This window comes from Oncorhynchus keta, chromosome 11 (genome assembly GCF_023373465.1).
Source record: "Oncorhynchus keta strain PuntledgeMale-10-30-2019 chromosome 11, Oket_V2, whole genome shotgun sequence".
In the NCBI taxonomy this organism is placed as follows: Eukaryota; Metazoa; Chordata; class Actinopteri; order Salmoniformes; family Salmonidae; genus Oncorhynchus; species Oncorhynchus keta.
In genome coordinates, this window is record NC_068431.1 from 3,319,765 (window position 1) to 3,342,902 (window position 23,138).

The window sequence follows — 23,138 nt, forward strand, 5'->3', positions numbered from 1 at the left end:
GTAGCTGGTTGAGGAGGTGGTGTGTGTGGGGGGTACATGTAGCTGGTTGAGGTGGTGGTGTGTGGGGGGGGGGTACATGTAGCTGGTTGAGGAGGTGGTGTGTGGGGGTACATGTAGCTGGTTGAGGAGGTGGTGTGTGGGGGGGTACATGTAGCTGGTTGAGGAGGTGGTGTGGGGGGTACATGTAGCTGGTTGAGGAGGTGGTGTGTGTGTGGGGGGTACATGTAGCTGGTTGAGGTGGTGGTGTGTGGGGGGGGTACATGTAGCTGGTTGAGGAGGTGGTGTGTGGGGGTACATGTAGCTGGTTGAGGAGGTGGTGTGTGGGGGGTACATGTAGCTGGTTGAGGAGGTGGTGTGTGGGGGGTACATGTAGCTGGTTGAGGAGGTGGTGTGTGGGGGGGGGTACATGTAGCTGGTTGAGGAGGTGGTGTGTGGGGAGGTACCTGTAGCTGGTTGAGGAGGTGGTGTGTGGGGTGGGTACATGTAGCTGGTTGAGGTGGTGGTGTGGGGGGTGGGTACATGTAGCTGGTTGAGGAGGTGGTGTGGGGGGGGGTACATGTAGCTGGTTGAGGTGGTGGTGTGTGGGGGGAGGTACCTGTAGCTGGTTGAGGTGGTGGTGTGTGGGGGAGGTACCTGTAGCTGGTTGAGGAGGTGGTGTGTGGGGGGTACATGTAGCGGGTTGAGGAGGTGGTGTGGGGGGGTACATGTAGCTGGTTGAGGAGGTGGTGTGTGGGGGGGGTACATGTAGCTGGTTGAGGTGGTGGTGTGTGGGGGGGTACATGTAGCTGGTTGAGGAGGTGGTGTGTGGGGGGGGTACATGTAGCTGGTTGAGGAGGTGGTGTGGGGGGTACATGTAGCTGGTTGAGGAGGTGGTGTGGGGGGGTACATGTAGCTGGTTGAGGTGGTGTGTGGGGGTACCTGTAGCTGGTTGAGGAGGTGGTGTGTGGGGGGTACATGTAGCTGGTTGAGGTGGTGGTGTGTGGGGGGGTACATGTAGCTGGTTGAGGAGGTGGTGTGTGGGGGGTACATGTAGCTGGTTGAGGAGGTGGTGTGTGGGGGGTACATGTAGCTGGTTGAGGAGGTGGTGTTTGTGGGGGGGTACATGTAGCTGGTTGAGGTGGTGGTGTGTGGGGGGTACATGTAGCTGGTTGAGGAGGTGGTGTGTGGGGGGTACATGTAGCTGGTTGAGGAGGTGGTGTGTGGGGGGTACATGTAGCTGGTTGAGGAGGTGGTGTGTGGGGGTACATGTAGCTGGTTGAGGAGGTGGTGTGTGTGGGGGGGGTACATGTAGCTGGTTGAGGTGGTGTGGTGGTGTGTGTGGGGGGGTACATGTAGCTGGTTGAGGAGGTGGTGTGTGGGGGTACATGTAGCTGGTTGAGGAGGTGGTGTGTGGGGGGTACATGTAGCTGGTTGAGGAGGTGGTGTGTGGGGGTACATGTAGCTGGTTGAGGAGGTGGTGTGTGGGGGGTACCTGTAGCTGGTTGAGGAGGTGGTGTGTGGGGGGTACATGTAGCTGGTTGAGGAGGTGGTGTGTGTGGGGGGTACATGTAGCTGGTTGAGGAGGTGGTGTGTGTGGGGGGTACATGTAGCTGGTTGAGGAGGTGGTGTGTGTGGGGGGTACATGTAGCTGGTTGAGGAGGTGGTGTGTGTGGGGGGGTACATGTAGCTGGTTGAGGAGGTGGTGTGTGTGGGGGGGGTACATGTAGCTGGTTGAGGAGGTGGTGTGTGTGTGGGGGGTACCTGTAGCTGGTTGAGGAGGTGGTGTGTGTGGGGGGTACATGTAGCTGGTTGAGGAGGTGGTGTGTGGGGGGAGGTACATGTAGCTGGTTGAGGAGGTGGTGTGTGGGGGGTACCTGTAGCTGGTTGAGGAGGTGGTGTGTTAGCTGACATAGCTTGACGACCAAGTGCTCCTGGCTGAGAGGAACCAGGCGGGTCACGTGGATGAGCAGTGTGCATACTTCCTGTCAACAGACGACCACAGACAACCAGTAAGCAGAAGGCATCTCCTGACATCTCCTTAAGTGTACACTTGTTTCCTACTTCCTTCAAATCTAAAAGCATGGGATTGGTGGAGGCATGTCATAATAACATATCTTATACCAGTCATTTCCTTTCAAATTAGATAAGAGGACGTGAACAAGCGCACTTTTGGGGGAGACCAGAAACGATCACCACTATGTCATCTCTCCTGTTCTATTAGACCCACCACTATGTCATCTCTCCTGTTCTATTAGACCCACCACTATGTCATCTCTCTCCTGTTCTATTAGACCCACCACTATGTCATCTCTCTCCTGTTCTATTAGACCCACCACTATGTCATCTCTCTCCTGTTCTATTAGACCCACCACTATGTCATCTCTCTCCTGTTCTATTAGACCCACCACTATGTCATCTCTCTCCTGTTCTATTAGACCCACCACCATGTCATCTCTCTCCTGTTCTATTAGACCCACCACCATGTCATCTCTCTCCTGTTCTATTAGACCCACCACTATGTCATCTCTCTCCTGTTCTATTAGACCCACCACTATGTCATCTCTCTCCTGTTCTATTAGACCCACCACTATGTCATCTCTCTCCTGTTCTATTAGACCCACCACCATGTCATCTCTCTCCTGTTCTATTAGACCCACCACTATGTCATCTCTCTCCTGTTCTATTGGACCCACCACTATGTCATCTCTCTCCTGTTCTATTAGACCCACCACCATGTCATCTCTCTCCTGTTCTATTAGACCCACCACTATGTCATCTCTCTCCTGTTCTATTAGACCCACCACCATGTCATCTCTCTCCTGTTCTATTAGACCCACCACTATGTCATCTCTCCTGTTCTATTAGACCCACCACTATGTCATCTCTCTCCTGTTCTATTAGACCCACCACTATGTCATCTCTCTCCTGTTCTATTAGACCCACCACTATGTCATCTCTCTCCTGTTCTATTAGACCCACCACTATGTCATCTCTCTCCTGTTCTATTGGACCCACCACTATGTCATCTCTCTCCTGTTCTATTAGACCCACCACCATGTCATCTCTCTCCTGTTCTATTAGACCCACCACCATGTCATCTCTCTCCTGTTCTATTGGAGGAACCACTGTCATTTCCCTACAGTCCTATTGGTTTTCATAACTTTTTTCGTTGTCCAGAAGCCAAAAGGTACAATCCTAGTCGATTCATCCTGAGCACCGTGGGGGGGGGTGGACAGCCTAGCGGGTAATGCATCCTGAGCACCGTGTGGGGGTGGACAGCCTAGCGGGTAATGCATCCTGAGCACCGTGGGGGTGGACAGCCTAGCGGCTAATGCATCCTGAGCACCGTGTGGGGGTGGACAGCCTAGCGGGTAATGCATCCTGAGTACCGTGTGGGGGTGGACAGCCTAGCGGGTAATGCATCCTGAGCACCGTGTGGGGGTGGACAGCCTAGCGGGTAATGCATCCTGAGTACCATGTCCAATTTGTAAGTCGCTCTGGATAAGAGCGTCTGCTCAATGACTTAAATGTAAATGTAAATGTGTGGGGGTGGACAGCCTAGCGGGTAATGCATCCTGAGTACCGTGGGGGGGTGGACAGCCTAGCGGGTAATGCATCCTGAGTACCGTGGGGGGTGGACAGCCTAGCGGGTAATGCATCCTGAGCACTATGGGGGTGGACAGCCTAGCGGGTAATGCATCCTGAGTACCGTGGGGGGTGGACAGCCTAGCGGGTAATGCATCCTGAGCACTATGGGGGTGGACAGCCTAGCGGGTAATGCATCCTGAGCACCGTGTGGGGGTGGACAGCCTAGCGGGTAATGCATCCTGAGTACCATGTCCAATTTGTAAGTCGCTCTGGATAAGAGCGTCTGCTAAATGACTTAAATGTAAATGTAAATGTGTGGGGGTGGACAGCCTAGCGGGTAATGCATCCTGAGTACCGTGGGGGGGTGGACAGCCTAGCGGGTAATGCATCCTGAGTACCGTGGGGGGTGGACAGCCTAGCGGGTAATGCATCCTGAGCACCGTGTGGGGGTGGACAGCCTAGCGGGTAATGCATCCTGAGTACCATGTCCAATTTGTAAGTCGCTCTGGATAAGAGCGTCTGCTAAATGACTTAAATGTAAATGTAAATGTGTGGGGGTGGACAGCCTAGCGGGTAATGCATCCTGAGTACCGTGGGGGGGTGGACAGCCTAGCGGGTAATGCATCCTGAGTACCGTGGGGGGTGGACAGCCTAGCGGGTAATGCATCCTGAGCACTATGGGGGTGGACAGCCTACGGGTAATGCATCCTGTACCGTGGGGGGTGGACAGCCTAGCGGGTAATGCATCCTGAGCACTATGGGGGTGGACAGCCTAGCGGGTAATGCATCCTGAGTACCGTGGGGGGGTGGACAGCCTAGCGGGTAATGCATCCTGAGCACTATGGGGGTGGACAGCCTAGCGGGTAATGCATCCTGAGCACTATGGGGGTGGACAGCCTAGCGGGTAATGCATCCTGAGTACCGTGGGGGGGTGGACAGCCTAGCGGGTAATGCATCCTGAGCACTATGGGTGCCACTGCAACAGGACATTTTAAAAAGATAACACGTTTGGCCAATGCAGAAGATAGTATCACCAAGGCTGGTTGAAAATTCTCTGCACTACACCAAACTGTACCTATGCTGTAACAACGAGTAATGGATGCCAAACATCTTTGGTTAAATCACCTAGGTTAGGCAAAGGTATTGAAAGTTGTTCATGTTAAAAGCCTTAAGGACAGAAACACCTTTCCACGAGCTTCAGTTAAACAGGCTGTTTTGAAACCTTTTGAAACCTCAAATTTCAAATGCAAGCTACATAAGTAAATTGTTAATTTCAAGCAATATTGACATAATCAAAATCCCAGTAACTAGCAAGCTCACCATTTAGCTAAGTTTAAAGTTCAAATGTCCATAGCTTCATCATAGCTACTGTACCTCAGGTCGTATGTTGTGGTTCGGGCTGTAGTTTTCAGATATCAGTTGGTCGAACAGCAGGTTGAGTTGTGTTTTCAGGCTGGCTGGATCTCCGGCTCGCAGTGAGCGGAGCTTGGATGAGTAGTGGGAGAACTGCCCCGCCACGGAACCCATCTCCTCCCGGTCCCCCGGAGCCAGCGGGCTGAACGGGACCGCATCTGGTGATAGCGTTACTGACACACCGTCGTTAATACCGGCTAGGCTGGAAGACATTGGAGGACTAGAGCCTGGTGACAACGTTGCTCTGGCAGCCATCTTTCAGGAAAAACTCTGCTGCAACGGTACATCCGGGGTTAGCTGGAGGTCAAAGCGTAGTTTCCCTTTTCTTCTTCTTCGGATTGGCGGATCGCATCCAATTTATAAGGTGCATACACCGAGACCTACTGTTATGGAGTATGAGGCCAGTCACGGTCTACATTAAATTATCTTCATTAGTCCTACCTATTCCCCTAAGAAAGTGACATAAGAGTGGTGGTTTCCTGTTCTGTGCAGCTTCTAATAGAAAATAAACCCAGAGGTGTTTTATATAGGCTATTTTAAATCCACCATATCTAATCTTGAACCGTTTTCACAAATGTATATCCAGTGAACAGGTTACTATTTATATCTAATATTTAATAACATATTTGAAATATTACTTTATTATAAACAAGAATCGGTCACTTTGAAAATGTAGAATGTGTCAGTTCCTGGTTGATTCCACTGCTTCAGGTGTCTTGAAGCAGCTCAGAAAGGCAGTCAGCAGCAGTAGCTTCAGAAACATCAATGAGACAGACAGGGAGAAACATCAATCAAATAGGAGGCAGGCCCTAGCTACCCCTTGATAGTTCAGTTATGAGATCCTGAGCACTCCTGTGATGGGTCCTTCTGTAGCTCAGTTGGTAGAGCATGGTGCTTGTAACGCCAGGGTAGTGGGTTTGATCCCTGGGACCACCCATACGTAGAATGTATGCACACATGACTGTAAGTCGCTTTGGATAAAAGCGTCTGCTAAATGGCATATATTATTATTATATTATGTGGACCCTGGCACTAGGTGGAGGTAATATCCCATGGTCGTATCAAGACTCCACAGATGGTTTAATTCTTGATACAGGCTTTTGGTGTATCCATAGGATGGATCATGAGTTGCCTGGCTCTTATCCATGACTCCCAGGCACAAGCTTGGAGAAAGAGATGACCTGAATCTCTCCACAGGCAATAGAAGGTGTTCTGTATCTTTGCCATGAATGATGAGAGATGACACGCCCCCAGTAAATCACTAGTCCATGTTCCTTTTAAATAGTGTTGAACAAATCTTTATGAACCAACAGTCAAAGCATTTTATACAGCAGTGCAAAGCAAAAAAAATGCATTTTAACATAATAATCTCTACTTTGTAGGCCTTCAGCAACTCTGTGTAGCAATTTCCTCATACTGCAAAATATACACATGTAGTCATTAGTTGTGTCCCAAATGCCCCGCCCCCGTCCCCCACCCTCCCTATGGGCCCTGGTCAAAAGTGGTGCACTACATAAGGAATAGTGTATAGGGACAGGATGTATCCCATCATGTTAATTATACTGCAACAGATACACACCAGATACACACCCATGCAGCACCCCACAGACAATGGAGAATCATCTAGAACTCTTCAATGTGTGTGTGGCCACAACCATCAATGTATCACGATCCAGGGTAGGAGTAGCGGCCTGCCGCGGTCAGTGGAGACGGGAGGAGAGAGAGCTGGAGGATGACCCAGGTAGACGTCAGGTGTTTAGGGAGTAGAGGTTAAGGTGTAGGGGTTCAACCAGACTTGAAGAGCAGGATGGCCACCTGGCCCAGGTAGAAGTAGATGAAGTGTTTGGTTTCATGCGTCACGTAGCTGCCAAAGTTTCTACCCACAATGCAATGCCACGTGGGGTTGTACTTCTTGTCAAACTCCTGGAACAAAACAGGGAACATTTAGGAACACACACACAAACCACACACACACACACACACACACACACACACACACGGTAAGGATGTCTGTCTGGTTAGCAACCTTCTTGATGTAAGCAGCGATATCCTTCTCAATGTTGTATTTCTCCATGGCCTGAGTGGCACAGTCCACAGCATCCTGCTGCATGTCCTCTGACATGTCGGCATTCTTTATGACAGCCTTCCTGTCGGTCATGGTGACTAGAGGGGGAGGGAGAAGAAGGTTAGTTAAAGATACACTACGGAGAAATCGCGTCGCCATTTCCTGGTTCCTAAAATTTTGAATTGTCAGGTCACACAAAAAGTAAAATATTGCAGATTTAACCTGTAGATTCTAATTCATGGTATCATAAGCAGTGGGACTGGAGAGAGGGTAGAGGAGTCTGCTGTGATGGTATCGTAAGCAGTGGGACTGGGGAGAGGAGTCTGATGTGATCGTATCGTAAGCAGTGGGACTGGAGAGAGGGTAGAGGAGTCTGCTGTTGAACAGGTATGTGAGAGACATACAAAGAAGCTTGGCGAACACCTCCTGCACTATTATAGTGTAATAACGGAGGTGGTTTTGTGACAACCGTCTGTCTACATACCAATGGAACCTTATTATATACAGTGCACTACTTCTGACCAGAACCTGGGCCCAGTCTGGCCGACTAGCACCCTACTTTTAACCAGAGCTTGGGCTCAGTCTGTCCGACTAGCACCCCTTCAGAGTCCTGTTACTGGCACTAGAGTGACACGGCACTCTAGTCAGAGGGACGCACATTCACAAAGGAAAAAAACGAAAAAAAATATCCCTCGTCCGTCACGAACATTGAATACAATTACATTTGAATTTCCTCTGCCGATTGTCTGTGGGGTTGGTCCTTCAGTGGGTCTACTACACACATTTTTAAATGTTTACCCCCATTTTTCTTCCCAATTTCGTGGTATCCAATTGTTAGTAGTTACTATCTTGTCTCATCGCTACAACTCCTGTACGGGCTCGGGAGAGACATAGGTTGAAAGTCATGCGTCCTCCGATACACAACCCAACCAAGCCGCACTGCTTCTTAACACAGCGCGCATCCAACCCGGAAGCCAGCCACACCAATGTGTCGGAGGAAACACCGTGCACCTGGCAACCTTGGTTAGCGTGCACTGCGCCCGGCCCGCCACAGGAGTCGCTAGTGCCCGATGAGACAAGGATATCCCTACTGGCCAATCCCTCCCTAACCCGGACGATGCTATGCCAATTGTATTTATTATGGATCCCCATTAGTTCCTGCCCAAGCAGCAGCTACTCTTCCTGGGGTCCAGACACACCAAAGCGTCCACATTACATATAAAACAGTGAACTGTTTGTACTGAATGAACTAAAGATAAAACAGTACAACACCCCTACACCTCCACAACACAGCATGTTAAATATCACCCTACGACAATATCAATGTGTGCGTATGCATGGGTCTACCTTTGTGTCGGTCTCTTCACAGTGTGTGTATGCATGTGTCTGAGCCTGTTTGTCTTGCTTCACAGTCCCCGCTGTTCCATAAGGTGTATTTTTAAATCTGATTCTCCTGCTGCATCAATTACCTGATGTGGAATAGAGTTCCATGTGGTCATGGCGCTTTATAAACTCGGCAAAAAAAAGAAAAACGGACCTTTGAAAGACATTGTCCTGGAAAAGAATACGTAAAAATCCAAAAAACTTCAGGTCTTTTCCCATGCTTGTTTAATGAACCATAAACAATTAATTAACATGAACCTGTGGAACGGTCATTAAGACACTGACAGCCTAGGCAATTAAAGGTTACAGTTATGAAAACTTATGACACTAGAGGCCTTTCTACGGCCACTGAAAAACACCAAAAGAAAGATGCCCAGGGTCCCTTGCTCATCTGCGCGAACGTGCCTTAGGCATGTTGCAAGGAGGATTGAGGACTGCAGATGTGGGCAGGGCAATAAATTGCAATGTCCGTACTGTGAGACACCGAAGACAGCGCTACAGGGAGACAGGACAGACAGCTGATCGTCCTCGCAGTGGCAGACGACGTGTAAAAACACCTGCACAGGATCGGTACAGCCGAACATCACACCTGCGGGAGAGGTACAGGATGACAACAACAACTGCCCGAGTTACACCAGGAATGCACAATCCCTCCATCACTTCTCAGACTGTCCGCTAAAAGCCTTCAGTCCATCCTCTGTTGTAAGGCTGGTCCTCACCAGACAGGGGGGCCATTTGGTTATGTACTAGTATGTTGTTGTACTAGTAGTATGTTGTTTCGATGAGCACAAAACCACCGTCGCTGGACCAGACAGGACTGGCAAAAAGTCTTCACTGACGAGTCACGGTTTTGTCTCACCAGGGGTGATGGTCGGATTCGCATTTATCGTCGAAGGAATGAGCTTTACACCAAGGCTTATACTCTGAGCGGTATCAATTTGGAGATGGAGGGTCCGTCATGGTCTGGGGCGGTGTGTCACAGCATCATCGGACTGAGCTTGTTGTCATTGCAGGCAATCAACCCTGTGCGTTACAGGGAAGACATCCTCCTCCCTCATGTGGTACCCTTCCTGCAGGCTCATCCTGATATGACCCTCCAGCTTGACAATGCCACCAGCCATACTTCTCCTTCTGTGCGTGATTTCCTGCAAAAAAGGAATGTCAGTGTTCTGCCATAGCCAGCCATAGAAAAGCCCGGATCTCAATCCCATTGAGCATGTCTGGGACCTGTTGGAGCAGAGGGTGAGGGCTAGGGCCATTCCCCCCCCAGAAATGTCTGGGAACTTGCAGGTGCCTTGGTGGAAGAGTGGGGTAACATCTCACACCAAGAACTGGCAAATCTGGTGCAGTCCATGAGAAGGAGATGCACTACAGTACTTAATGCAGCTGGTGGCCACACCAGATACTGACTTTTACTTTTGATTTTGACACCCCCCTTTGTTCAGGGACACATTATTCCATTTCTGTTAGTCACATGTCTGTGGAACTTGTTCAGTTTATGTCTCAGTTGTTGAATCTTGTTATGTTCATACAAATACTTACACATGTTAAGTTTGCTGAAAATCAATGCAGTTGACAGTAAGAGGTGGTTACTTTTTTTGCTGAGTTTAGTACTGTGTGCCTCCCATAGTCTGTTCTGGACTTGGGGACTGTGAAGAGACCTTTGGTGACATGTCTTGTGGAGTATGCATGGGTGTCTGAGCTGTGTGCCAGTAGTTTAGACAGACAGCTTGGTGCATTCAGCTTGTCAACACCTACAAAAACAAGTAATGAAGTCAATCTCTTCCACTTTGAGCAATGAGAGATTGACATGCATGTCATTAATTTTAGTGGACCAAGGACCAGCCGTGCTGCCGTGTTCTGAGCCAACTGCAATCTTCCGAAGTCCCTCTTTGTGGCACCTGACCACACTACTCAACTGTAGTCCAAGTGTGACAGAACTAGGACCTGTAGGACCTGACTTGTTGATAGTGCTGTTAAGAAGGTAGAAACTAGAGCCTGTAGGACCTGCCTTGTTGATAGTGTTGTTAAGAAGGTAGAAACTAGGACCTGTAGGACCTGCCTTGTTGATAGTGCTGTTAAGGTAGAGCAACGCTTTATTATGGACAGACTTCTCCCTGTCTTAGCTACTGTTGTATCAATATGTTTTGACCATGACAGTTAACAATCTGACGAGTCGCAGGGTTACTCCAAGCAGTTTAGTATCTATAAGTGACTCCCGACAGTAATATTTTAGCCAGATGTGTAATGCCAGTAGCCTGCGGAATCTTTCACACCCGCGGCACAACCATTTTTATTTTACCTTTATTTAACTAGGCAAGTCAGTTAAGAACAAATTCTTATTTTCAATGACTGCCTAGGAACAGTGGGTTAACTGCCTGTTCAGGGGCAGAATGTCAGCTCGGGGATTTGAACTTGCAACCTCCCGGTTACTAGTCCAACGCACTAACCACTAGGCTACGCTGCTGCCACGATGGTAGTTGACCTGAAATGGTCAGTTTTTGGGACTCTTAATGCTAAAATCAGTTCTTTAACTTCTTGGATATAGGGGGCGCTATTTTAAATTTTGGATGAAAAACATTCCCGTTTTAAACAAGATATTTTGTCACGAAAAGATGCTCGACTATGCATATAATTGACAGCTTTGGAAAGAAAACACACTAACGTTTCCAAAACTGCAAAGATATTGTCTGTGAGTGCCACAGAACTGATGTTACAGGCAAAACCCAGATAAAAATCCAATCAGGAAGTGCCGCATTTTTTGAAACCACCTCATGCTAATGACTCCTTATATGGCTGTGAAGGAGCTAGAAGTGAGTTTACGTTTTCCCCAAGGTGTCTGCAGCATTGTGACACCTTTTTAGGCATTTCCATTGGAGAATGGCTGTAAGAGACCACATAGGGCGAGTGGACGCATGGTGTCTCCCACAGAAAACCTTGCGCAAAATACTGAGGTAGCAATTTTTCCAATCGTTTCTTCTGAGAAACCAACTGCCTGGATATATTATCGAATACATATGTTAAAAACACCTTGAGGATGGGATCCTAAACAACGTTTTCCGTGTTTCTGTCGATATTATGGAGCAAATTTTGAAAAGTTTGGAGTTATAGTTTAAGTATTTTCAGTCGATTTCTCAGCCAAGCAGGATGAACAAACGTGACATTTTTCGGCCTAAAAAAAAAACATTTTTCTAACTGAGAGTCTCCTGAGTGAAAGCATCTGAAGTTCTTCAAAGGTAAATTATGTAATTTGGTTGCTTTTCTTATTTTTGTGAAAATGTTGCCTGCTGCCAGCACAGCCTAGCATAGCATTATGCCATGATAAACTTAGAAATGCTTGTCTAGCATTGGCAGTAATGCATATTTTGAAAATCTGAGATGACAGTGTTGTTAACAAAAGGCTAAGCTTGTGTTTGAATATATTTATTTAATTTGCGATTTTCATGAATAGGAATCGTTGCGTTATGGTAATGCGCTTGAGGCTATGATTACGCTCCCGGATACGGGATTGCTCGTCGCAAGAGGTTAAAATCCATTTTCCAGATGTTCCGAGCTAGCCCTCCTGATGTTGTTTGACCCCACATGAACTACGACAGTGTCAGCTCCCGGCATCTGTGGAAGAACAGTAGGAAGCAGCCTTGTTTTGTCCTGTACTCGTGTTCCTGTGGTAGAACAGTCTGAAGCAGCCTTGTTATGTCCTGTACTCGTGTTCCTGTGGTAGAACAGTCTGAAGCAGCCTTGTTCTGTCCTGTACTCGTGTTCCTGTGGTAGAACAGTCAGAAGCAGCCTTGTTATGTCCTGTACTTGTGTTCCTGTGGTAGAACAGTCTGAAGCAGCCTTATGTCCTGTACTCGTGTTCCTGGGTAGCACAGGGTTTTTGCCTTGGGACCAAGCTGTTTCTCACCATGGAGCTGCCTATGATGACAGCTGGTGAAGCGACAGGTCTCTCAGGCAGCCTCACGGTCTGATGAGGGTGGGAGCTCCGAGAATCTGAACCAGAGGTAGAAGCCACCGGAGAGGGAAACAGAAGAGAGGACAAAGACATAGGTACCGTCGGCCTTCTGATTCGATCTTGAATGGGAAGCCCCCAAGGAAGAAGGCGCCGGAGCCTCTGGATCCAGGGCGGCAAAGCCGTTTCTGGTCTGTGTCAGGTCCGGGCTCAACATCTCCAAAGACACCCCTGTTGCCAGAGGACACTTTCTTCGACTTCCACTGCGAGTGATGCATCTCCATGGCTGGTTGGTTGGGTCGAGGACAGCGCCGTCCTCCAGGGAAGGAGAAGAACCCGTCGGGGATGGAACCCTGCTCAGCACCGGCCAGTCAGCTGTGGAGAGCCGACACGCTGGCGACACTTCCAGACCAGAGTGGAATCCAGCTACTGGGGTGGAAGAAAAAGTAGGCGGGCATGGACACCCCGGTAGCTAGTGTAGGTTTGCTACATGCTTGCTAAGAGGAGCCACTTCACCACCCTGTAGTCCTCCGCAAGCAAGCAGTTGCTACATTGAAAGTCAGCACGGTCCACATTGTCCTGGAACAAAGCAAACAGCTCCTGCAGTGATGGAAACGTTCGATAGCGACCTGCATTTTAGACCGCCGAGCCAAATAGGCTAGCTGGGCTTCCATGTGCAGAATCTGGGAATATCCCGGGACAGACAGCAGTGCTCACAGCAACTAAGCCCAACAGAGCTGCAGGATCCCGGGACAGACAGCAGCGCTCACAGCAACTAAGCCCAACAGAGCTGCAGGATCCCGGGACAGACAGCAGCGCTCACAGCAACTAAGCCCAACAGAGCTGCAGGATCCCGGGACAGACAGCAGCGCTCACAGCAACTAAGCCCAACAGAGCTGCAGGATCCCGGGACAGACAGCAGCGCTCACAGCAACTAAGCCCAACAGAGCTGCAGGATCCCGGGACAGACAGCAGCGCTCACAGCAACTAAGCCCAACAGAGCTGCAGGATCCCGGGACAGACTGCAGCGCTCACAGCAACTAAGCCCAACAGAGACGCAGGATCCCGGGACAGACTGCAGCGCTCACAGCAACTAAGCCCAACAGAGCTGCAGGATCCAACAAAAGTATATAAAAACACTGTCAGCTTTACGAAACAATAAGCCGAGGTCTCTCGTTCAGCGGTCAACAATGTATGCACACATGACTGTAAGTCGCTTTGGATAAAAGCGTCTGCTAAATGGCATATATTATCAACAAGAAACAGACGTCGCGCTCAGATGACTTCATAGGCCTGACCTATTCCCACATTCAAGAAGCTTTGTTTTGATTGGGTTATTTTGTCTAAACCTTCAGGCCTACCTATAGAAAATGTTTAAAACTACTCTGCCCAGCCTGGATAGTGGCCAAAAGGGTGTTGTTATTCCCCAGGGCCTCTACAGGTGGCGAGAGGGGTATTCTCCAAGTGGGGAGAGGGGTATTCTCCAAGTGTGGAGAGGGGTATTCTCCAAGTGGGGAGAGGGGTATTCTCCAAGTGGGGAGAGGGGTATTCTCCAAGTGGGGAGAGGGGTATTCTCCAAGTGGGGAAGTGGGGAGAGGGGTATTCTCCAAGTGGGGAAGGGGTATTCTCAAGTGTTTCTCAAGTGGGGAGAGGGTTATTCTCCGAACCTTCAGGGGGTATTCTCCGAGAGGAAAATTCTTAAAAGAGGGGTATTCTCCCAGCCTGGGAGAGGGGCTCCAAAGGGTGTTGGGTATTCTCCAAGTGGGGAGAGGGGTATTCTCCAAGTGGGGAGAGGGGTATTCTCCAAGTGGGGAGAGGGGTATTCTCCGAGAGGGGAGAGGGGTATTCTCCGAGAGGGGAGAGGGGTATTCTCCGAGAGGGGTATTCTCCGAGAGGGGAGAGGGGTATTCTCCGAGAGGGAGGGGAGAGGGGGAGAGGGGTATTCTCCAGAGGGGAGAGGGGTATTCTCCGAGAGGTGGGTGGGGAGAGGGGTATTCTCCGAGAGGGGTATTCTCCGAGAGGGGAGAGGGGGTATTCTCCAGGTGGGGAGAGGGGTATTCTCCAAGTGGGGAGAGGGGTATTCTCCGAGAGGGGAGAGGGGTATTCTCCGAGAGGGGAGAGGGGTATTCTCCGAGAGGGGAGAGGGGTATTCTCCAGGCAATATCACATGAGCCTGAAGCTACAAACTGGCCAAATTAATGCAAAAGCCAAAGTAATTTTTGGTTTAAAATGGTGTTTAATTCTAAATCACAGTCTAGATGTGAAATGTATAGACTATAATGACAACAAAAAATTTAAATACTGAGCGCTTTATGTCCTTAACAGGCTACTGTGTCACCGTCACTAATGCTTCAAAGTATTTCTTTGTGGGTTATAGCCTTGAAACTGAATTAAAACATTTTAGTTCCTTCTTAGGCTTCCTGTCTGGCTTCCAACCTATTTAGTGTGTCTATATGCTGTTTAATATGATATGTAGACTATTTGAAATGTGTGCTTCTTACACTCACATGTTCATTAAAATATCTTTCATTAAAACCATATGGTTTGGTTTCAATACCAAATGGTAGGTCCAGGAAGTCACAACAATAGATAGGTTTTGCATCCGTTTTTTCCTCCCAGTGGAGGTCAGATTTTAGAATGAGATCATTTGAGATCTGACCCTGATGAGAGTCTATTTACGTTTGAACATCTTGAACATTCTGGCTTTAACAAAAATGTCCATGTACTATTATCTTCTCCCAGTACAGCCAGAAGAGGACTGGCCACCCCTCAGAGCCTGGTTCCTCTCCCCCCAGCACAGCCAGAAGAGGACTGGTCACCCGCAGAGCCTGGTTCCTCTCCCCCCAGCACAGCCAGAAGAGGACTGGTCACCCACAGAGCCTGGTTCCTCTCCCCCAGCACAGCCAGAAGAGGACTGGTCACCCACAGAGCCTGGTTCCTCTCCCCCAGCACAGCCAGAAGAGGACTGGCCACCCCTCAGAGCCTGGTTCCTCTCCCCCCAGCACAGCCAGAAGAGGACTGGTCACCCGCAGAGCCTGGTTCCTCTCCCCCCAGCACAGCCAGAAGAGGACTGGTCACCCCGCAGAGCCTGGTTCCTCTCCCCCCAGCACAGCCAGAAGAGGACTGGTCACCCACAGAGCCTGGTTCCTCTCCCCCCAGCACAGCCAGAAGAGGACTGGTCACCCCGCAGAGCCTGGTTCCTCTCCCCCCCAGCACATCCAGAAGAGGACTGGTCACCCACAGAGCCTGGTTCCTCTCCCCCCAGCACAGCCAGAAGAGGACTGGTCACCCCGCAGAGCCTGGTTCCTCTCCCCCCAGCACAGCCAGAAGAGGACTGGTCACCCACAGAGCCTGGTTCCTCTCCCCCCAGCACAGCCAGAAGAGGACTGGTCACCCCGCAGAGCCTGGTTCCTCTCCCCCCAGCACAGCCAGAAGAGGACTGGTCACCCCCCAGAGCCTGGTTCCTCTCCCCCCAGCACATAACCTAGAGAGGAACCAGGCTTTGGCCTTTCCAGGGAGTTTTTCCAAGCCACCGTGCTTCTACACCTGCATTGCTTGCTGTTTGGGGTTTTAGGCTGGGTTTCTGTACAGCACTTTATGACCTCAACTGATGTAGGAAGGGCTTTATAAATACATTCGATTGAGTTGGAGAGATGATCACTTTGTTGCACTGATACATTTGCAAATGTTTGCACAGAACAGACGATCCAAAACGAATTGACAAACAAAACATTATCACTTGCAAACCACTTGAGCAATGAGGCAATCAATAACATGCTGTTGCAATGAGGCAATCAATAACATGCTGTTGCAATGAGGTAATCAATAACATGCTGTTGCAATGAGGTAATCAATAACATGCTGTTGCACTGAGGCACTCAATAACATGCTGTTGCACTGAGGCAATCAATAACATGCTGTTGCACTGAGGCAATCAATAACATGCTGTTGCACTGAGGTAATCAATAACATGCTGTTGCAATGAGGCAATCAATAACATGCTGTTGCACTGAGGCAATCAATAACATGCTGTTGCACTGAGGTAATCAATAACATGCTGTTGCACTGAGGCAATCAATAACATGCTGTTGCACTGAGGCAATCAATAACATGCTGTTGAACATAGAATAGATGGTCGTACCATTTTTGTACGGACTTCGCTTTGTGCACGAGGGCATTGTCATACTGAAATAGGAAAGGGCCTTCCTCAAACTGTTTCCAGCTGGAAGCACAGACTCATCTGCCGTAGCGTTAAGATTTCCCTTCCCTGGAACTAAGGGGCCCGAACCATGAAAAACAGCCCCAGATCATTATTCCTCCTCCACCAAAATGTACAGTAGGCACTATGCATTGGGGCAGGTAGCGTTCTCCTGGCAGCCGACAAACCCAGTTTTGTCCATCAGGCTGCTAGATGGTGCAGCGCGATTCATCACTCCAGAGAATGCGTTTCCACTGCTCCAGAGTCCAATGGTGGCAAGTGTTTACACCACTCCAGCCGATGCTTGGCATTGCGCATGGTGATCTTGGGCTTGTGTGCGGCTGCTCGGCCATGAAAACCCATTTCATGAAGCTTCTGAAGAATAGTCATTGTGCGGACATTGCTTTCAGAGACAGTTTGGATCTCTGTAGTGAGTGATGCAAATGATTCCACCACAATGCTTCACGGTAGGGATGGTGTTCGATGGTTGAGGATTTTGTGTCTGGTTTTCTCCAGACAAAGCGCTATATGTGTGTCATCAGACTACAGAATCTTGTCTTATGCTCAGTCTTTCACGTGCCTTTTTGCAAAAACCAGGTGTACCGTCATGTGCATTTTTCTCATAAAGCCCAGATTAGTGAAGTGCTGTAGAGACTATTGTCCGTCTGGCCACTCTCCCATAAAGCCCAGATTAGTGAAGTGCTGTAGAGACTATTGTCCGTCTGGCCACTCTCCCATAAAGCCCAGATTAGTGAAGTGCTGTAGAGACTATTGTCTGTCTGGCCACTCTCCCATAAAGCCCAGATTAGTGAAATGCTGTAGAGACTATTGTCCTTCTGGCCATTCTCCCATAAAGCCCAGATTGGTGAAGTGCTGTAGAGACTATTGTCCTTCTGGCCACTCTCCCATAAAGCCCAGATTAGTGAAGTGCTGTAGAGACTATTGTCCTTCTGGCCACTCTCCCATAAAGCCCAGATTAGTGAAGTGCTGTAGAGACTATTGTCTGTCTGGCCACTCTCCCATAAAGCCCAGATTAGTGAAATGCTGTAGAGACTATTGTCCTTCTGGCCATTCTCCCATAAAGCCCAGATTGGTGAAGTGCTGTAGAGACTATTGTCCTTCTGGCCACTCTCCCATAAAGCCCAGATTAGTGAAATGCTGTAGAGACTATTGTCCTTCTGGCCACTCTCCCATAAAGCCCAGATTGGTGAAGTGCTGTAGAGACTATTGTCCGTCTGGCCACTCTCCCATAAAGCCCAGATTAGTGAAGTGCTGTAGAGACTATTGTCCGTCTGGCCACTCTCCCATAAAGCCCAGATTAGTGAAATGCTGTAGAGACTATTGTCCGTCTGGCCACTCTCCCATAAAGCCCAGATTAGTGAAATGCTGTAGAGACTATTGTCCTTCTGGCCATTCTCCCATAAAGCCCAGATTGGTGAAGTGCTGTAGAGACTATTGTCCTTCTGGCCACTCTCCCATAAAGCCCAGATTGGTGAAGTGCTGTAGAGACTATTGTCCTTCTGGCCACTCTCCCATAAAGCCCAGATTAGTGAAGTGCTGTAGAGACTATTGTCCGTCTGGCCACTCTCCCATAAAGCCCAGATTAGTGAAGTGCTGTAGAGACTATTGTCCGTCTGGCCACTCTCCCATAAAGCCCAGATTAGTGAAATGCTGTAGAGACTATTGTCCGTCTGGCCACTCTCCCATAAAGCCCAGATTAGTGAAATGCTGTAGAGACTATTGTCCTTCTGGCCATTCTCCCATAAAGCCCAGATTGGTGAAGTGCTGTAGAGACTATTGTCCTTCTGGCCACTCTCCCATAAAGCCCAGATTGGTGAAGTGCTGTAGAGACTATTGTCCTTCTGGCCACTCTCCCATAAAGCCCAGATTAGTGAAGTGCTGTAGAGACTATTGTCCGTCTGGCCACTCTCCCATAAAGCCCAGATTAGTGAAGTGCTGTAGAGACTATTGTCCGTCTGGCCACTCTCCCATAAAGCCCAGATTAGTGAAATGCTGTAGAGACTATTGTCCTTCTGGCCATTCTCCCATAAAGCCCAGATTGGTGAAGTGCTGTAGAGACTATTGTCCTTCTGGCCACTCTCCCATAAAGCCCAGATTAGTGAAATGCTGTAGAGACTATTGTCCTTCTGGCCACTCTCCCATAAAGCCCAGATTGGTGAAGTGCTGTAGAGACTATTGTCCTTCTGACAGGTTCTCCCATCTCAGACAAGGAACTGTAGTTCTGCCAGAGCGGTCATTGGGTTCTTGGACACCTCTCTGACCAAGGTCCTTATAGCCCAGTTTGGTCGAACGGCCAGCTGTAGGCAGAGTCTGGGTAGTTACATATTTTATCAATTTCCCGATGGAGACCACTGTGCTCGCAAACTTTAAACTCTATTAATTGCTTTATACCCTTACATATGCCTCATCACAAATCTCTCAAAGAGCTACACAGTTCCTTGGACGTCATAATAGTTTCTGCTATGACTATGTCTGCTATGTAACCTCTGCACGGTCAACTGTCGGAGTTCTATATACACAGCTGTTTCTTTCCAAATCATGTCCAATCAATTTAATTGGCCACAGGTGGCCTCCAAGTTGTAGTGACCTCAAGAATGGTTCAAATACATTGGATGCACCGAGCTCATTTTGGAGTGTTACATAAATGAGATATTTCTGTATTTAATTTTCCACGAAACTTGTTGTCATTGTGGGGTATTATGTGTAGATGGATGAAAAAAGGTATTTAACACACTTTGAATTCAGGCTGTAACACAAAATGTGGTATAGGTCAAGAGGTATGAAAATGTTCTGAAGGCTCTGTACATGTAAGGGATAAACGCTGATGCCCTTTACATTACCTGGTCAATAATGAATGACTTGGTACTCAGAGTTCATTCGGCAGAGGCGTTTATCCTGCTTATGCCATGGTTGCCAAATAAAACTAGCACACATTTAGAAGTTACATGTTTTCATACAGATTTACATAAGTAAATTCATACTAATTCATCCTTCCACTAAAACTGGTTGTTAGTTCTATCGGTTAGGTTGTTAGAGAAGCAGACTGGTTGTTACTAACCCTTGCTAGCTAGTCAACTAAGACTAACACAGTCACATACCGTTTCAACCCAGTGGATTCCATACACCAGACCATGCTGATTCCATACACCAGACCATGCCGATTCCATACACCAGACCATGCTGATTCCATACACCAGACCGTTTCAACACAGCTGATTCCATACACCAGACCATGCTGATTCCATACACCAGACCATGCTGATTCCATACACCAGACCATGCTGATTCCATACACCAGACCGTTTCAACACAGCTGATTCCATACACCAGACCGTTTCAACACAGCTGCTTCCATACACCAGACCGTTTCAACACAGCTGATTCCATACACCAGACCGTTTCAACACAGCTGCTTCCATACACCAGACCATGCTGATTCCATACACCAGACCGTTTCAACACAGCTGATTCCATACACCAGACCATGCTGATTCCATACACCAGACCGTTTCAACACAGCTGATTCCATATACCAGACCATACCGTTTCAACACAGCTGATTCCATACACCATACCGTTTCAACACAGCTCCATGCAGAACAGAAGAGACAAAAATGTGACGTCGCTCACCCTCTTGCTGCTGTTGATTGTGCTTAGTAGACGCGCTGAACAACGCAGTTCTGTCTGGACGTCAGCCTTTCTCACCTCCGTTGTGCTGTTTCGAGCGGAGTTCTGTGTTTACCGGTTACTTACATGCCACGCCCCCCCGCACTGCATTGACGATCTGATTGGCTGTTCCGCCCCCCGCACTGCATTGACGATCTGATTGGCTATTCCGACTCCCCCCGGGTGTTGCGATCGTTTTCACTAGCGCGCTCCTGCCCGCATTTTGTTTCCACCCAGAATTCACCGTGTCCCTGGGCATGAAGGTGATTTATCCCGAACTGATACAATTATGATCAGCTAGGAAACAGATGGTAGAAAGACAGGCAGGTAGACAGACCTTGTCAGACAGGCTGGCAGACAGACCTTGTCAGACAGAGGTGCCAGACAGGTAGACAGACCGTCAGACAGAGGGGACGGACAGACAGGCTGGCAGGGAGGCAAACAAATTAAATGTTATTTGTCACATGCACTGAATACAACAGGTGTAAACCTTACAGTGAAATACTTATGATGCATACATATTCAGAGGGACTGATACAGATGTCTAGATATGGTTTGTCTGAAGATACTTCTCTATCATTCTACAGGTCTATAATACAACACGGTGGCTACTGGATGGATGGTACAGATGTCTCTGCAGAACAACCCAGCATCAGATTCCTTAAGACTATAAACCATAACCCCACACTAACAGTAGTGATCTATATGTCTGTTATAACTTTTAACGATGTCCTGTGATATATTGTACATATGTGAAGTGTTGTTTGTCCTGTGTATGTTGCTGAAACAGGGAAACAGAGACACTGTTGCTACTGTAGAAGGCAGACTTTATTGAAAGAGCTGAAACATTAAAAGTGACCAACTGGAGAAACAATCCCATCATCCTCATAACTTACTGAGGAAACCTTAAAAAACATGACCCTCCCTCAATCCCCCCCCACATTGATCCCTTCTCCCAGACCCTCCCTCAACCCCCTCCACATTGATCCCTCCTCCCATACCACCCCCACCCCCCCGGCCACCTCGATCCCTCCTCCCAGACTCCTCTAGTTACCGCTCTCCTTACGCGCGCGCCTCCATCCTGAGACTCCTGGTTTTGCTCCCAGCTTTGAGCTCCTCTTTTAAACCCAAAAAACTACTGGATCCCAGACGGGTGCTGGAGGTTCCACATGGGAAAAAATACTAAAAACTGAATTTAGTGTGTTTTAGAGCCAATTGAGTAAGGTCTAGTTTATAGGTTCCAGTGGACTGGGGCCGGGGTCCCGATCCGGGTTTCCTTTCTCTCCATCATTAATCCTAATCCTGAATCCTGCTCTGATCCTGATGGTCTGATTGGCTCCGGGATGGGGAGACAGAGAGCCCTCCTCCAATCACAGCCCTCCTTGAGACAGATCCCAAAACCAACAGAGAGGGAAGGAGTAACAGGTTAGAATCACTCCGCCTGATACAGCAAACGCCACACTATAAACAGACTGTCAGCTATGAAAAAATACTTTTAAAAACAAGGTATCTGACTCTGAACCAAGACTAGAGAAAATACAACCAACCAATCAGTGATGCCATTACAGACACTATTTTATAGTAAATATATATTTTTAAAAAAATGATAAACTGTCACCAGTGTGGATGAAAAGGAGGCATGCTATGCTCTGACAAGCAAGTGTATAGAAAACCAGAGGAGAGAGAGGAGGGGGACCCAAGGAAGGAGAGGAGAGAGAGAGAGGAGGGGGACCCAAGGAAGGAGAGGAGAGAGAGGAGGGGGACCCAAGGAAGGAGGAGAGAGAGAGGAGGGGGACCAAGGAAGGAGAGGAGAGAGAGAGGAGGGGGGACCCAAGGAAGGAGAGGAGAGAGAGAGGAGAGAGAGAGAGGAGGGGGACCCAAGGAAGGAGAGGAGAGAGAGGAGGGGGACCCAAGGAAGGAGAGGAGAGAGAGAGGAGGGGGACCCAAGGAAGGAGAGGAGAGAGAGAGGAGGGGGACCAAGGAAGGAGAGGAGAGAGAGAGGAGGGGGACCCAAGGAAGGAGAGAGAGAGAGAGGAGGGGGACCCAAGGAAGGAGAGGAGAGAGAGAGGAGGGGGACCCAAGGAAGGAGAGGAGAGAGAGAGGAGGGGGACCCAAGGAAGGAGAGGAGAGAGAGAGGAGGGGGACCCAAGGAAGGAGAGGAGAGAGAGAGGAGGGGGACCCAAGGAAGGAGAGGAGAGAGAGAGGAGGGGGACCCAAGGAAGGAGAGGAGAGAGAGAGGGGGACCCAAGGAAGGAGAGGAGAGAGAAAAGGGGGACCCAAGGAAGGAGGAGAGGGGGGTGCCAATGAAGGAGGAGAGGGGGGGGACCTAAGGAAGGAGGAGAGGTGGGGACCTAAGGAAGGAGGAGAGGTGGGGACCCAAGGAAGGAGAGAGAGATGGGGGCAAGGAAGGAAAGGAGAGAGAGGGGGGGCAAGGAAGGAGAGGAGAGAGAGGAGGGGGACCCAAGGAAGGAGAGGAGAGAGAGGAGGGGGACCCAAGGAAGGAGAGGAGAGAGAGGAGGGGGACCCAAGGAAGGAGAGGAGAGAGAGAGGAGGGGGACCCAAGGAAGGAGAGGAGAGAGAGAGGGGGACCCAAGGAAGGAGAGGAGAGAGAGAGGAGGGGGACCCAAGGAAGGAGAGGAGAGAGGGGGGGGGCAAGGAAGGAGAGGAGAGAGGAGGGGGACCCAAGGAAGGAGAGGAGAGAGAGAGGAGGGGGACCCAAGGAAGGAGAGGAGAGAGAGAGGAGGGGGACCCAAGGAAGGAGAGGAGAGAGAGAGGAGGGGGACCCAAGGAAGGAGAGAGAGGGGGGACCCAAGAAAGGAGGAGAGAGATGGGGGGCAAGGAAGGAGAGAGGGGGGGCAAGGAAGGAGAGGAGAGAG

The 23,138-nt window shown here is 49.3% G+C and overlaps 2 protein-coding genes across 2 annotated transcripts in view; both read right to left on the reverse strand.

The window, feature by feature from the left end:
* Positions 1 to 5,296, reverse strand: part of heatr6 (HEAT repeat containing 6) — an 81,575-nt gene extending 76,279 nt beyond the window's left edge. Inside the window, exons 1-2 of the mRNA XM_052529107.1 lie at positions 4,942 to 5,296; positions 1,854 to 1,961 (exon numbers count right to left, since the gene is read on the reverse strand). Of these exons, the coding sequence (XP_052385067.1) occupies positions 1,854 to 1,961; positions 4,942 to 5,235 (402 nt within the window). The 5' untranslated portion in view covers positions 5,236 to 5,296. The remainder of the gene's footprint in view (positions 1 to 1,853; positions 1,962 to 4,941) is intronic.
* Positions 5,297 to 6,288: 992 nt separating this feature from the next.
* On the reverse strand, positions 6,289 to 20,361 carry LOC118381741 (dynein light chain 2, cytoplasmic). The gene is made up of 3 exons (XM_035768646.1): positions 20,227 to 20,361; positions 7,007 to 7,143; positions 6,289 to 6,903 (listed from the first exon to the last, which is right to left on the reverse strand). The coding sequence occupies exons 2-3, from the start codon at positions 7,136 to 7,138 to the stop codon at positions 6,766 to 6,768; spliced, it is 270 nt and encodes an 89-aa protein (XP_035624539.1). The 5' UTR covers positions 7,139 to 7,143; positions 20,227 to 20,361; the 3' UTR covers positions 6,289 to 6,765.
* Between the last annotated feature and the right edge of the window lie 2,777 nt (positions 20,362 to 23,138).

Bases quoted from the DNA above. Each gene is read 5' to 3' on its own strand.
- LOC118381741 (XM_035768646.1), bottom strand. From the start codon at position 7,138: ATGACCGACAGGAAGGCTGTCATAAAGAATGCCGACATGTCAGAGGAC. The intron at 6,904-7,006 runs GTTGCTAACCAG...GTTTTGTTCCAG, and splicing joins TCGCTGCTTACATCAAGAAG to GAGTTTGACAAGAAGTACAA.